At 39.8% G+C, this 15,339-nt stretch overlaps 1 protein-coding gene across 1 annotated transcript; it reads right to left on the reverse strand.

Annotated features, from left to right (window-relative positions):
• Positions 1 to 5,495: 5,495 nt before the first annotated feature.
• clmnb (calmin b) lies at positions 5,496 to 14,713 on the reverse strand. The gene is made up of 10 exons (XM_029276935.2): positions 14,294 to 14,713; positions 13,752 to 13,813; positions 13,561 to 13,656; positions 12,844 to 12,927; positions 12,643 to 12,735; positions 12,294 to 12,520; positions 12,012 to 12,205; positions 11,586 to 11,668; positions 8,993 to 10,554; positions 5,496 to 6,723 (listed from the first exon to the last, which is right to left on the reverse strand). The coding sequence occupies exons 1-10, from the start codon at positions 14,376 to 14,378 to the stop codon at positions 6,597 to 6,599; spliced, it is 2,613 nt and encodes an 870-aa protein (XP_029132768.2). The 5' UTR covers positions 14,379 to 14,713; the 3' UTR covers positions 5,496 to 6,596.
• Between the last annotated feature and the right edge of the window lie 626 nt (positions 14,714 to 15,339).

Raw genomic sequence — 15,339 nt, forward strand, 5'->3', positions numbered from 1 at the left:
GGTGAACTAGGTTGTAGTCTGACCAGTGGCTCCTTTCGCGCAAGTCTTTCCCCAATCTCTCCAGCCCCCATTTCTGACTCTATACAGTCCTGTCTTCATATACAAAGTCATAAAAAAAGCCTGAAAATAAATCTAAACATTGTGTCAGAAAATTAACAGCTGTCATGATCAAAGACTTAGATGTCTATGATTCATGAAAAGATAACTCTAAAGCTGTCCCTGACAACATTATAAACTTCCATTCACATATTGTACAGTGGCCCTACTGGCCTGTAATAATCACACCGTTACCTGCGTCTGAAAATATTAGTTGTACCCATTCTCACAGCAAAGCCTTCCTTCATAAAACACCACTTCATATGGAAAACAGCATATGGGTTCTTATGTGTCTGCATCGTTTATACATCTGGCCCATCTGCTCGTCATATTTTATGCTTAAGGGTTATACGTCTTGGGAGCCTGATAGAAAAGTGATGTAAGTCACCTCTGGGAACCATCGGCTCTTCCGATTGGCTTCCAATCGCGGGGTTGTCAAGGCTCCTCTTGATTAATATGCTGACATTTCTGTTACTTGTGATAAATCTGTTGTCCTGTTCATCAAGCTGTCCTCTATTCATCATCTCTTTAGAGTGTGAAATATTATCAGGACATCTCTTCAAGGCTGTCTACTGCTGAGGTACAAAAAAAATATTCTAATGCGTCCTGGATCTGCTGAACTCTTCTTCACAGGGAAAATGTAAGAGATGAGTTTTACCTTTTGTGTGAGGGAAATAAGCCTTGATGTTCTTGTTAAGCCATCTCCAATAATTGTGAAAGGTGATAAAGAGATGTAAAGGCAGGAAATTGGTTGTGGAGTGGGGGGGGGGGGGGGGGGGGGGGGGGGGCAGAAGAGAAAATGTTTTTGCAATAGAAGAAAGGTGTTTTATGTGTTTGCTACAAAAGCAGAGATTTAGTTACAGGGAAAATGTCTGCCATTAAAATCCCTTTCATCATTTTGTGAAAATAAACTATAAATCCTCATGTAATGTTAGAGAAGTTGGAGGTGAAACAAAACACTCTGAAACTTCAGTAAAATAGCTGTAAATGCATTTTCTTTCCAACATAATATGTCATACTATTTGTAAACCAAAGCTGTAGAAATGTCACCAAATGCATTATTATACACATGGATGTGTGCAGATATTAATGGGGTGGACGACCTGGGTTACTGATTTATGCAGGGGTGGCATGAAACTTAGTTGGCAGACAAAAAGCTAATTATTTTCTCTACCCTGTTTATCCCCACTAATAAAATGAAAGAAACACAATTTGTTAACATGTAAATCTCCTTAGCTTCATTCTTTAGGGTCTCCAAAACAAAGATGTATGTAGAAAGTGACGTGCAAACACTTATGCTGTCTAACTAAAAAATACATTTATTGGAAGTTATTTAAGTCAGACTGTGTGCACAAGTTTCTCCTTGGGCATTTTTACAAATGAGCAAGTGCCATTAGCCTTGAAAACAGCCATAATAGTTGATTTGTACAAAAATCCCACCTCTGATTATGCAAATATGAAATCATAGATTTGGATTTTGGAGTGGCACCTGGGGTGGCCAATAAGATTTCAAGGGGGACCCATGCCACCCCAGAACACCCCTCTGGACATGCACTTGATGATACCAAAAGCAAAACAAGAAACGTCCAAAGGGAGAGTGCAATATTCGTTCTCCACATCTGTGGAATCAATCATTCTCTGAATGAGCAGTGGGAGGCCCCTAACATTATCATAGATCATTGACATGAATGGTCTCTTAAATGTAATTCTCAGGAGAACAGAGAAGTCCAGGGTGATGTCAGGTTTCCTCCCATAGTCCTACTTTGTCTCTGCCAACTCTAAACCTCATGAGGTGGCCAGGTAAAACAAGAGAGAAACCAAATTAGTAAGAGAACAGAGATTGAAAGAACACGCGGGTGAATGTGTGCACCAGACAGAATGAGAGAATGGAAAACAGTTCAGCATGTAAGTTGCTCATAGTTAATGATAATGAGTTTTTCACATGGAATATGTTCCTTAACAAAGTGCTTCGAGCACAGTCACAGAAATTCTGATAAATTACCTTTGCCTGTACATTTATATCTTCTTGTGCTAAATGTGAATGGGGCTATGTTCAGCTAACCAAACAAACTATTTTTGCCTTTCTGCTGAGGCTGCGACTTTGCAAGTCAAAGTTCACCAAAGTTGAACTCATGGAAAGATGCAAATTTTGCTCTGCTGCCAGAATTAAATGTTTCATTTGTTCCCTTGCTTGTAACGAATGGAAGTGAATGAAAGTCATAAAATCCCAAATGTTACTTTAGCACATGTGACCTTTCCTAAAGCCAGACTGTTGTCCCTGACTGATAAAGAAGACCAGGAAAGTTTAGGTTTTCTGTTAACATTGACAGGTCTCAGTTATTTCTTCAGAGATAACCCTCAAACGTTGGCTGAGTCTGAGAAAATAGCCAATACCCCAGGTGTCCTCAGACGGCTTTCTAAGCTTTAAGATTTCCTTAGTTGGAATTTAGGGAAATGGATTTATGCCCGCCTGTGAAAGCAACAATCAATGTTTAAATGGATTTGCTCTAAGTTGTCTTGTTACAACTTGTGGGACCCGGTCTGCAGGCTTTCCCTCAGTGATGTTTGGAAAGTTCTGTAATTACTTCTTATTTTCATTCTACTCAGAATTATTCATCATGTAAACAAAAGAAAAATCCAGTAACTGCAGTGCACCCAAATGCAGCACACAGGAAACTCAAGATCAATGACAATAACCTTTACTGATACATTTGGCAGGTACAAGTTCAACAGGCAGGTAAACAGAGTTCAGGATTAAATCTGCAAGAGCTTACTGAGGAAAAAGGCAGAAGGCTAGTCAGGAAGCCAGCAGGTAGAATCCAGAGATCTACACGGGGAAAACAGGAAAAAGTGGAGCTGAGGAGCTGGGAAAAGCCAGACAGGAACCAGGAGGGCAGAGACAGAACTCCTCGTCTGGGACAGAAGGCTGAGGATATTTCCAGGATACAACAAAGCTGGCTGGTCAGGGACAAACAGGTGAGTTGATTTGGCTGATGAGGTGGGTGTGGCTGGCAGACAGACAGAGTGGAATACTGAATGAAGAAAACTGTAACAACAGAGGGGAAATGAAGTTCCATATATGGTGGGAAACATTTTTAGATAGCTCCAACAGACCCTTTTCATAGGGTTTTAAGTAGCATTCAAAGAAGAGAATGTGAATTATAATGTAGAGTTGGTGATGCTCATTCGCCATTCATGGACCATTGCAGAACCAAATAACACAATAACTAGATCACTTTAAAGGAGGATTTTCAAACTTTAGTTATTATTTTTTTACATACTTTATTAATCCCTGAGGGGAAATTCTGGTTTTACACTCTGTTATTTAGAGACATGCTTCTCACACATACAAGTCTGAATTACACACATTCACAATCAGGACCTGTGGACATACATTAATGGAAAGATGTAAAAGTGGGTGTGTGCCAGAGCTGTATGGGGTCCCTAACCTTGCTCAATGGCACATTGGCAGTACGCAGGAAGTGATCTTGCATCTCTCCAGCAACCAGACAAACTTCAATGCTTTGCCCCGCACCGGGGCTTGAACCAGCAACCCTCTGGTTCCCAAGGTCCCTACAGCCTAAGCTACTGCCAGCCCAAATTGAAATGTAAATTTACATTCACAATTTGTAATGATGTCGGTTTCATAGTTTTGCTTGAGGAAGGTCACAGTCTTATGTTAGTCTGTAGTTTGAAAGTGATACTGTGGACTGCATTTCAAATGTGATGCCAAATGACACATGCAACATCATTTCAAATTCACTCATCCTTTAAACAAGCTCCATCTGGCTTCGTTGTGAATGTCCTTCTCTGAATGACTTCTATTAGTCCTTGATGCAACTTAAACTGATTATCAGAAACAAAATGGCACAAGTGTTTAGCTGGAGGCGGATTGTCTGTTTAAATTTATTTTTTTACCATTAATAGAGAAGGCTCTGATTTAAATATGAATCGTATATTTACTGTCAAAAATAAGTTGCACAGCTATACAATGCATCATCTGCAAGAATTTAAAACAACCAATAGTCACAAGTTATCTGTTCACTTTAAGTAGAACAACAGGTGCTTAGTTTTTTATTTAGTTGGTGGTGTAACACTGACAAAATGAACACATATTGGAACTGTACTGACTATGCCTTTCTAGTTGAGCTGCAATTCATTTCCATTTAAGCTTTAAGTTTTGATACATTTTCATGGGGATGAGTTCCTCTTCTGCAAAGCAATAAAGTGAAACATCTTTCTTTCAAACCTCGTGTTGTGAACATTTATGTCTAAATCTGCTGTCATCACTCATACAACAAGACACTACCTTTAAAGTGCTTATAATTAAGTAAAGTTTGTCAAGTTTTTTTTTCATCATCTCAAAGCTGATATTGAAGGTGGAGGGTCCAGTTTGCTGAAGCCTGGAGAGACTGTGATAACTGTCCAGTATTATACAAGCTGACTCTCTGTGTGAATCCCACCTTCAGTTCCATTTCAAACCTTTGGACTATCGACTGCAACAGACCTGTTTTGATAACCTGCCTCTCAAATTTCCACCCCCGCACTGGCCCCAATTCAGTCTTGTGTCCTTTTTCGAAGCCTGAGACCCTGCCCTTTGAACCCCACCTCCACCATCCTAGAGAGAGAAGATATATGCTAAAGATGTGTATGAGCAGAAATGTATGCTCTCCTCTGAGGGCCTCCAGCGCCTGGCTCTGGCTCACGGAGCCCGTCCCTCGGGATAGCAAGTCCGCTGCTGACATAAAGCCCAAGGGCAAGAACAAGATGTGTTGGCTGTTGCTTTTAATGGATCCCCAGCTCAGGAGTGGTTCTGGCGGCCAGGAAACGGTACAGTTCAAAGGCCAACGCTGTGTTTAGGGCTGATGTTTTGTTGCTGCTTAACCTCTTAATGCCTTTGCAGAGGCCTACTGGCAAATTTTCTCAGGATTTTGCAAAACCGGGCCATCGGCTGAGCAATTCCAACAGTGAGAGACATTTAATAATTTCTTCTCCACCCTTCCTGGCTTGGCCAGTTTCAAAAAAGGCTCACATATGACCACCCAAAGTCCAGCTGGGGGGGAAGTGTTGTTCTTGTGGCTGGGTGCGGGGGTTGAGGTGCTGTTGAAAGTGTATTGATCTCCTGGGCTGAGCTTTTGACCCTCGGGTTGAGCTCCAAACAAACAATGGTGGCTTTTTTATATTCTTAGAATTTCAGCAGCAATGAATGAGTGTGTGTGTGTGTGTGTGTGTGTGTGTGTGTGCGTTGTAGTGGACAGTGAGGACAGGGAACACTCATTCCCCCTTTGATACACATGCTGGGCAACATGGAATTTGAACACTTGTGCAACTGATGCATACTTCATTTTTGCAGTTCGGGTTAGTTTCACATGTGCACACAAACTCATGACATTAAAACAGTAAAAATCAACAATTTATGTCTTCAGCACATACAAATACAGTATTTCCTTTTAGTTCCTCATGCTAAGACTTAACTCGGAAAAACTGCTTGGAATATTTTACAACGTCACCTGAAATTGAGCACTTTTATCCCTCTTGGTCACTTTGATTCTTTTTAACTGCCCAATACCTCCCTGTAACTGTTTGATTTTATTTTTATTGTTGACTAATCATTTTAGTAATTTGAAGCCTTTTAAATCATTTTTAATTTCATAATATATATTTTATTGTTGTTATTGCTCTTTTATTGATTTGTATTTCCTGTGGTAGCTTAACTCATTTGTTTGTCATTTATATATGTATTCACTGCATCATAGTTAATGAGGGTGACCCTCAATTATCAATGGTTGATGATTTACATGGCTGGGTCTATCTCATGGGAAGAACCAAACTCTTACCCAGATACAGTATCTGCTTTATTATTCATATCTCACAGAAAATGTAATGGAAAAAAGCCAAGTCTAACTATTATATCCTATCTGGGACATAAAAAACAATGAAACAGTTTACATTCAAAGCAACCAGTGACACAGTGACAGACTGCCAAATGTCAAAGTGCTCATTAAATACTATGAGATTAATCTCACCATGTCAATACAGCGTCTAATTAAACAGCAGCTCATATGGGATTCTCAGCAGTAAACACAATGTTGTTAAAAGAGTCTGTCATTTGAGAGAGCTGCTGCGATGCTGCGATGCCACCCTGTGGATGATAACATCAACTGAAATCAAAAAGACTATTTCTGCTAAATACATCAAATAAACAGAGCATTTTAGAACAAACACCCCACAAAACATGTCTAATCATTTGTGAACTTTAAGACCAAAGTAGCTGAAAAAGTGTGTTATAAATGGTTTAACAGGATTATGTGTTTGTCTGAAACTAACAACCAGATGACAAATAATTTCTGCTGCCAGTACGAAACAAAAAATCATTAAGGTGCCTTGAGGGAAATTAAGTGACACAGATAAAGATTCCACCCGAAGTGTCTCTGCTTGGCACACTAATGGGAACCGGGAGAATCAGCATGTCTTAATAAGGACGATGCACTGCTATGGGATCAGAGGTTGATTTGGGGCAGGATGAAGCAGCAGTAGAGCAGGATCCACAGGACCAAGAGCATTTCCAGCTCTAATGGGGTTGTGCCACATGAGGCCGCTAGAGATCGAAGAGTAGATCCTGCACCTCTGTTGGATAGTAGAGCAAACATGAAAGTGTTAGAACCAGAGAAAGGCGCTTTAAATTCACATTTATAAAGAGGAACTATATGGTCCAATTACATTTTTCTAAGGGTATATTTCTGTACAGTTGTTGTAAATGATAAGACCATTCATCCGTCAGCACTTATAAAATCGTTGTTTAAGATTAAGCAATGTGTATGGGGTAAATGGTTTCAGAAATGGATTCAAGGGGCACTGGTGGCGCAGTTGTTAGTGCGGGCACCCCATGTATGGAGGCTGTAGTCCTTCAAGCGGGCAGCCCGGGTTTGAATCCGGCCTGTGGCTCCTTTCCCGCATGTCATTCCCCACTCTCTCTCTCTCTCCCTGATTTCCGGCTCTATCCACTGTCATATCTCTCAAAAAAAGGCAAAAAAAGCCCCCCCCCCCCAAAAAAAAAGAAAAAGAAAAAGAAAAAGAAAAAGAAAGAAAGAAATTGATTCAACTGTGTATTCATCTTCTTTCAAGTCTAATCTAATAATCTTGTAAATGAGGCAAGGGGCATGTCATGGGGAAGTCTGTATATGTTAAAGCCATTTTTGTATACAATTGCTGTGTTTTCAGTGTGTGTTCTTGGTTGTAATTTCTAGTTATCACAGTGGGTTGCTTGTTGACAAGCAACGCCGATATCTTTCGGAAAACGTTTGGACAGTAACGTTCTGAAATCGTTTGGTGAAAACATTTTGAAAATGTTCTGAAAATGTTTGGCGATAAAGTTCTGAAAAGAAGTGGGATTATGTGTCATTCCCGTCTTTAGGAGAGAGGGCCCCCCCAATAGATTTTTGCCTGGGTCCCACCAGACTCTAGAATCGCCTCTGAGTGGGTAGCATACTCACAATGGCGTATGATGAATGTACAAGTACAGGAAGAGGTAATCAATGCCAGGTGAGCAGCCTACCATTGGAGGCACAGTTTTTTGACCAGTGTTGTTATTTGTAGCGTGGACTGAACATCGAGCCTGTGTTTGCATTCAAGTTATAATGGATAAGTGTATGTAGATCACATGAGTACGATTGCACAAATGTTTGTGAATTGAGTCATTGCCATGCCACACGGAAGTCTACACGTCAATTCAGATTGTAGCTACTAATCAGTGGCTTATAGGTTTGCTTTGATTGGCAAAATCAAGTAACTACATTGTATAAAACATGAACATTGTCTCAGTGACATCATCAAGCAGCAACCTCTGGTGTTGAAAAATGAAGCCAATGCAGAAGTGCATAAAAAACCTGCAGGTCCTCAAGTGTCTGCTTGAGTTTGGCTGCAGAAGCTCTTAAAGTCACATACACACCCCATGCAAAAATTAAACATTTTTAGAGCCTGGTTCTAAAACAATCTGAATAGCGCATGTCTTTATAAGCTCACACTGTACAAGGGGTTTATTTTTGGATAACGTATCTGTTTTGATTTTATGAAGGATAAGAATAAGGTACGTGGCTGACCTGACTGATGGACAGGCGCACTGGAGCTGTCTGTCAGGAGGCTTAAAACCTGCCTCAACTCCAGCCTTATAGACATGTTTATTTCTGCTGTTAAATTATATATATTATATATTTGGAGTGGACCAACAGGGATGGTACTTTCTTTGCAATTGTGTATTGGCTTCATTTTTTTCAACATTTGGGGTTGCCGCTAGTTCACAACACTGTTTTGTGAGGTTAAAGATTATATTAGAGGGAAAAAAGGCTTTTAGCGTCTATCCTGTGTGAGCTCCGAGAATAATTTGGTGTTCACACTGTCCTTTTCTTTACTTGTTGCAGCAGATTAGTATTCATGTTTGCAACTACTCTGATCAGCTGTTTATTTTCTCTTCTCAAAACAAAAACTCGGATTACATGCTTTTTGACTGTGAATACCCAAGTTCTACTTGTTCCAGTATATTTTATACAGAAGCAAACTAAATGAACCAAGGGTTATGGTTGAATGAACAATGTTTTAATTACATAATACTGGAGCTAGCTTTATAGTAAGGAGTAGCGACCCATTTTCAACTTGCATCCTTGTCTTTGAATGGCTCATCGGCTAGCAAGGATATAGACTTTTTACCTGGTACATCACTCTTTCCACATAAGTTTCTTCACTTTGAATCATGAAACCATGTTGCTTATACATTTAATTCACTTAAATAGAGTTTCAGTGTGTCACATTTATCATTGGAAACTGCATATGTGCTGGAGATGTTAGTGGAGTAAGAGTGTAATGCTTCTAAATAAGGTTACTTACTAATGTCAGGACCTACCTGAACGACTGAGAAGTTGCACTGTCAGCAGGAGTCCAACCTTTGTCATCATTATGGACTGTAACCCCTCCATTAGTGTCATTTTGGGGGGGAGTTTTACCACGGTGGTCCATTATTGTTGCCTTCTTAACAGACAGTGTTCGTCTCTTGACCTGAAGTTCCATGTCTTTTTCTTCTTTGGTTAAAACTTCCTCAGCATCAATCAAATGTTTGACTTTATCCCTGTACTCTTTCTTGTTTTCATCTTGAGAAGTCAAATCTTCCACTGTCGGGGTCTCCTTGCTGCCATTATCTTCTTCTGTGTTAATTCTAGTTGCAGCAGCTCCTTTGACTTCAGGCTGGTCAACTAATGTGTTTTCATTTACCTTGAAACCTTCTTCATTGAAAACAGTTGGTTGATTTCCCTTCTCTTGGTCCTTCACATTATTACCTTCCTTTTCCCTCCTCTCCTTTCTGTACTTCCTTTCTTCAAATATTGTATATTTTTCCTTGTCTTTTTCTTCCTTTCCAAATCTCTTTTCACCCACTTGTCCACATCTTTCATAAAGCCCTCTCTCAGTTGCCTTCTCAACCTCAGAAAGATTTGTTTCCTTTATTTCATCATTCAAAACCTCGGTTTTAGTACACCCATGTGTCATCAAATAAGCACTATCTGACTTCTCCTTCCTCCTGTCTTCCCCACAATATTCACCACGTCCATCACTTTGTCCAACAACTCTGTCCTCTTTCTTTCCCTTTCTGCATTTTCTATCTTTCTCTGACTGCATGGCTAACACTGATCCATTGTTTGCAATCTCTTTGGAACATCTGTCATTTTTGTCCCAATCACACTCCCTTTGAGCCTCTGACTTATCCAATTCAACGTTTTGTTTGAGAAGGACTTCTTGGTCTTTATATCCATTGGCTTTTGGATTCTCATGAACTTCCAGAGGTTTGGACTCTTCACTCAGCTGTCCGTTCAGGAACATTTCTTCTGCAGTTTCCTCTTCAACCCTTGGTACTTTCCTTGTTAGCTGATCATTTGGTTGGAAATCCTCTTCATTCAGCTCCAGGATGTAGCTGTAGGCTTCCTCCTCATCTGAGTCCAGTGCTGACAAGTTGTAGACTCCTTCCTCAGAGCTCAGAGAAAAGCGACTTTCACCTGCCTTTTGCTTGCTGTAGCCTTGACCTCCAGATGCTTCGTCCATCCATGATCGGATCTCCAGGCTGACGACGCCTGCATCCAGCGGACTGGGTGGCTTGAAAACACTTCGATATTTGCTTCTCTTTTTGGTGAATGCTGAGGTTTCAGGACTGCCTGCTGGTTGTTCAGTGGTGCTTTGGCTGTGACAGGTTGAAAAGATGTCACCACAACTGGAGGAGAGGTCAGGAGTCACTGCGCCATTTGTGTGAAGTAAGTGTCTTCTGGCCCATTGTTTCCATAGCTGCTGCTCGGTGCTCTTCTCAAAGCCTATGAGCAGAGCTTTGGCTTCTGGCTCATCGGCATTGATCTCTCCAAAAGTGACAGACTCAAGTGATCCAAAGTGTGGAATCGCAGGAACTTCAACATCTGAGGCATTGTTCTGTAACAAAGCGTTTATGACTTCTTAGTACATCACATCAGTGCAAATAATGTAAGTATCTTTGAGGATATCCAGTGATTGTTAAATGTGAAAATGTCTTTGGGGTTCAAAAAATGATTAGAAATCTGGGCAAATTATCTTATTAACTATTTTTTCCGATAAGATTGATGCTGCTCTCATAGTGTTTCAAACAGCCAGCAGCTTGTTAGCCAAGCTTAGCATAAAGACTGGAAAACAGAAGGCAGCTTGTCTGGCTGTGTCCACAGGGAACAAAATCTGACCACAGTATGTCTAGAAATGACTTCAGCAATATTAAAATCTCTTTGCTTTATCGGTACAAAGTCAATTCAACTAACTAACCAAGACAGCAAATTTTCCTGCACATGAATTCTGGAAAATACACATAATGTTACTGCAAAAACTCTAATAACTTGTCTTATTTCTAACCAAAGATATCTAAATACACTCATTATTAGCCATATTTATCTAACAAGCAAACATTATATTTCAAGATATTAAAAGCAAAAAAGTAGGCCTTAATTGTTGTAATTAATAAATGTACTTTGTAATTAAGATAAATACATCTCTTTTAACAACACTCAGCGAGTAAAATGTAATATTCCATTGGCAGATATTTTGCTTTAACAAACAATTTAGGCCTTGTTTTTTGCTTTTAATATATTGAAATAAAATGTTGGACTTGTCTTATAAATCAGGCTTATAATGAGTGTATTGAGACATGTTTACCTAGAAATTGATTAATGTATAAATACACTTACTAAGATGTGAGTTTTTGTGTAAAACAAGCAAGATATAATGTGTTAAAAAAGAGTTGTTGATACACAGATTTTGATTCTTTTTGACAATCGTGGGCCTGCGTTTTCATGAGTAACTAATATCAAAACACTAAGCTAGCAGCTTTGCGTAGCTTCATTTTTTAAAATAATCCAGTGTAAATGGAAGAAATGTACTCCATATCTCAAAAAGAAGTCAAAAAAGTAAACATGTAAAAAGATTCAAGGCATACTAACCTCCTCTATGTCCGAACAATGCACCAGAAACATGGACACATAGGTGATGATGGACTTCTCATCAGGTGAAGAGCACAACACATCTGCAGATAGAAAACTAGATTGTTTAATCTAAGAGTTTAAGAGTGCATTCAGAGGTAACCAAGGTGACAGCCCTTCTGTAAGAGGACTAGTTTAGGTGCCATGGGCAACTGAAAATATACCAAAAAGATTGTCAATAAAGTGATAAACTTGGCTGTTCATTTCTAGTGAGCTTTTGATATACACCTGTGGCTACATGATGGGTCGTATCATTACAGATTGACGGGCCTCCAGCAACTTCTTAGAGTAGGAGAAGTGGAAGAACTGTTTAAGCGATGGTGCAGATAAATATTGACCTTGAAAATGGATCAATATTATCCACTTTAGTATTCAGTAAGTGTTTACCTTCAAGCTCCAGCAGAGGTGGTATATCCAGACTGTAATGGGCTGTATTGAAAGCCAATTGAATGTTTTCTCTTGGCTCTCTAGTCAAACTCTCCCTCAGGTCAACCAAGGATGGGTTTACTGACTTAATCATAGCGAGGAACGCCAGCCCACTCCTCCAACTCTTCCCAAAATCAAGCACCTCCACCCCAAAACTGAAATTACACAATAGAAAAAAAAAGTCAGCTCACACAAAATTCACAAAACATTCTTGGTAAAAGATTCTCTTATTTCCACACTCACTTCAATGTGCATCCTTGGACCCACTGCAGGAGAGTCTTTAATGCTTTCCCATGATACTTTGGCTTTCTTGTGGCTCTTCTGCCTTTGCTTGGCGTTGGACTGCAGGAATGGCTGCTAAAGTCCCTCGGCTCAGGTGAGAGGTCACTGGAGGAAGGATGACTGTTCATCGATAAGGAAGAGAGGCTTGAAGACAAACGCCTCTGGAGGCCTCCTGTAACCTCCTTTACCTGTTTAAGAGTAGAAAAGCAGAGTGGTATGTAAGGTCGTTGACAAAGACAACCACCCAGGCAGGTGAAATAATCCATTACATTTTGGATTGATTAATGACATTGATTTAAACTAGACCTGCCTGGAAATGCAGGATAATGTTCCAGACGAGGTTAAGAACAACAGCAGGGACGCCATCAGCAATCCCAGAGGCATCTATGCCAAGCAGCTTCACCTGTAGGGAGGAGGGAGGAGACCTCATCTGAAGTATTGTTTTTCCAGATGTAAATGTAAAACATGACTGAACAATATTATTGTGTTCAATTAAAGCAAATAAACTCACATGTCTATCATCCAGGAAAGCCAAGGCCTTGGAAATGTTATTCAGTCTGAAAATGCGGTGAGAGGATGACCTATACCTGTAGAGCTTATCAGAAAAATTACAGTAATTAAGGGAAGTGTTCAACATTTGTGGAACCAACTCAATTTGCGCTGATAAAAACACAGATGCCACGCTCATGTACGGCAAATATGACGCTACAGACATTAAACTTGCCTATGGAACGGGGGAAACCTAGCTTAGCTCTGTCCAAACATTTTTTTTTTTAAACAGACTTATTTGATTCCTATCCTATCCTGCTGTCAGCCTCACTTGCCCTCTGAGTTCATAAAGTTGTCATGACAGAGTCTAATTGCCAAAGTAATAGCATATTTATCTTTTCCTTAACTGTTCAATAAATAGGCCTAATTGTAAACTCTTCCTTATTATTTTATACAACTCACAACAGTACAACATTTTAACAGTTGTCCACGCCAACAATGTAAAAATGTAAAAATGGCAAATAGATGTTCACCATCTGCTTCTTTTCTTTGCGCTAAGCCAAGCTCACTGGCCGCTAGATCATGTCTGCTTTACAAAACATGGGAGTGGTTTCAATGTTTCAGATTTATTTGTTTCATTTAAGGGATTCGATAGACTCACACATAGGCTAAAACATATTTAATCATATTTTCTACTTTTCTGTGAATACATTTTTCTATTATAAAGCATGACTCTTACTAGTTTGCATCCAGACAGCTCCTCCAGCAGAGCCATCAGTATCCTGCCATCCTGAATGTCTGTGAACAGGTCGTGCACTTCAACTGGAGGATCACACTGGAACTAAAAATAATTGTAAACAATATGACTGCATGTAAGCTTAATAATAGATTAATAAAGTATCAGTATAACTGCATTGTGTTATGACTTACTCTCTGCAGCAAAGCATTCATCCACCTGGTGAATGTTCTCCTCTGCACTGCTTTCCTGTCATCTGTTGGAAAAACAAAACAGGGACTTGGCAGAGAGGATAGTGTTGTGTTCCAGTTGACACGTAATATTTTGGCAAAGGCTGCTTTGAAAGAGTGGCAAACAGGAGATTTTGTGTTGATTGTGATAAGGATAGAGTCTTCAAGAACATTGGAAATTAGTGTTGCACCACAAAAAGACTGCAGCAAAAAAAGACATTAGAGATGACCAAACACGTCTTTGAACCCCTTTATATCGATTATTTCACATGCATCACACATTCTTTCAGACACTTATCATCAGGCGAGACAATTGGGTATGATTGGGCAACAAAATGCAATAACGCAATAACGCTTACCTTGAAATGACATGGAGAGATTCAGGTAAATGTGGTCTTTTTAGATAGTATTTAATTTTGTATGTGTGTCATAACACAATTTATCATTATCACAAAGTGGCTTAATCCTAACAATAAACCTAAAACAGATTTTCTTCTCATTTTTACCTTGAGGCTGCTGAACATGTTCATCGCTGAACTCCCCCATTGATTTCTCATGTGAATCCCCATCCGCTTTGTCCTGCATTCTCATTTCCAGTCAGTCACACTTCCTTTTTTTATGATCCATTGACGAGATTAAAACAGGAACAGAGAACAGTTTTGAATGTAAGGCACATGTAGCCATTGGAGGTGCTCATTGGTTTCCTCACAGACTACAAGTGAAGAAGTAGACGTAGGTGGTAGGCAGAGTGAGGCAGTGCGTCCTGCCTGAACATGCTTACACCTCCTTCCAAAATGTTGATCAACTCTATCATCCACTCCCCTGAGACAACTCAACCTGAACCCTTTCAGCAGTGTGTGGTTCATAAAACTTTTCTTTGGAAGCATTAAGTCGTCCACTGTTAGAAAAAATCAGCCGGTGTAACTCTTTTGAGTGTCTGTTTTTTTGTCCCTACACAGATGTCTGCAATAAATCTTTCTCGTATGGCAGAGTGCTTCACTGACAGAGAGACATGTTAGCTCAGAGTCACAGGGAGGGAGTGAGTAGTCGGCAGGAATGAGCAGATGTGGCCAAAGTTTGCTTTTTTCTCTGAGCTTATTTTTATTACTCTGGCCCATATAACCCTGATCACCAACAGCTAATGTCATCATCATAGAGCTCTTGTCTCTCCCTCTCTCGTGCATTCACATCATATCTCTGCACGTCACTGTCTGTAAATGTTCTTATATTATGCATGTTAATAACCGCATATCTTCCTGGGAGTTCCTGAGCTCTCTGGTGATATGGACCCCCCCCCTCCAGACTCCAACCGCTACATCTATAATATCAGCCTTACATCTATTATCATTATTCTATATATTAAAGTGAATCTTAGAGCTGCTCAACTTCAACCTCTATAATAATCAACATAATCAGATGTCCCTGTTTCATCATCATTACAGCTGCTAATGTTAGCAAAAGTCTGTTTTAACACTTACAGTAGCTGTTGCTGCTTCTACTACTCATACTTTTAGCATTATGACTGACAATGTAGCTATAAATCTATCTTATT

The sequence above is a fragment of the Labrus bergylta genome, chromosome 15, assembly GCF_963930695.1.
Source record: "Labrus bergylta chromosome 15, fLabBer1.1, whole genome shotgun sequence".
Classification (NCBI taxonomy): Eukaryota; Metazoa; Chordata; class Actinopteri; order Labriformes; family Labridae; genus Labrus; species Labrus bergylta.

Excerpts from the sequence above, each read along its gene's own strand:
- clmnb (XM_029276935.2), bottom strand. The coding sequence starts at position 14,378 with ATGAGAATGCAGGACAAAGCGGATGGGGATTCACATGAGAAATCAATG. Across the intron at positions 11,669-12,011 it reads ACCTCTGCTGGAGCTTGAAG|ATGTGTTGTGCTCTTCACCT; the intron begins GTAAACACTTAC and ends TTCTATCTGCAG. Across the intron at positions 6,724-8,992 it reads GCAACTTCTCAGTCGTTCAG|AGGTGCAGGATCTACTCTTC; the intron begins GTAGGTCCTGAC and ends ACTATCCAACAG.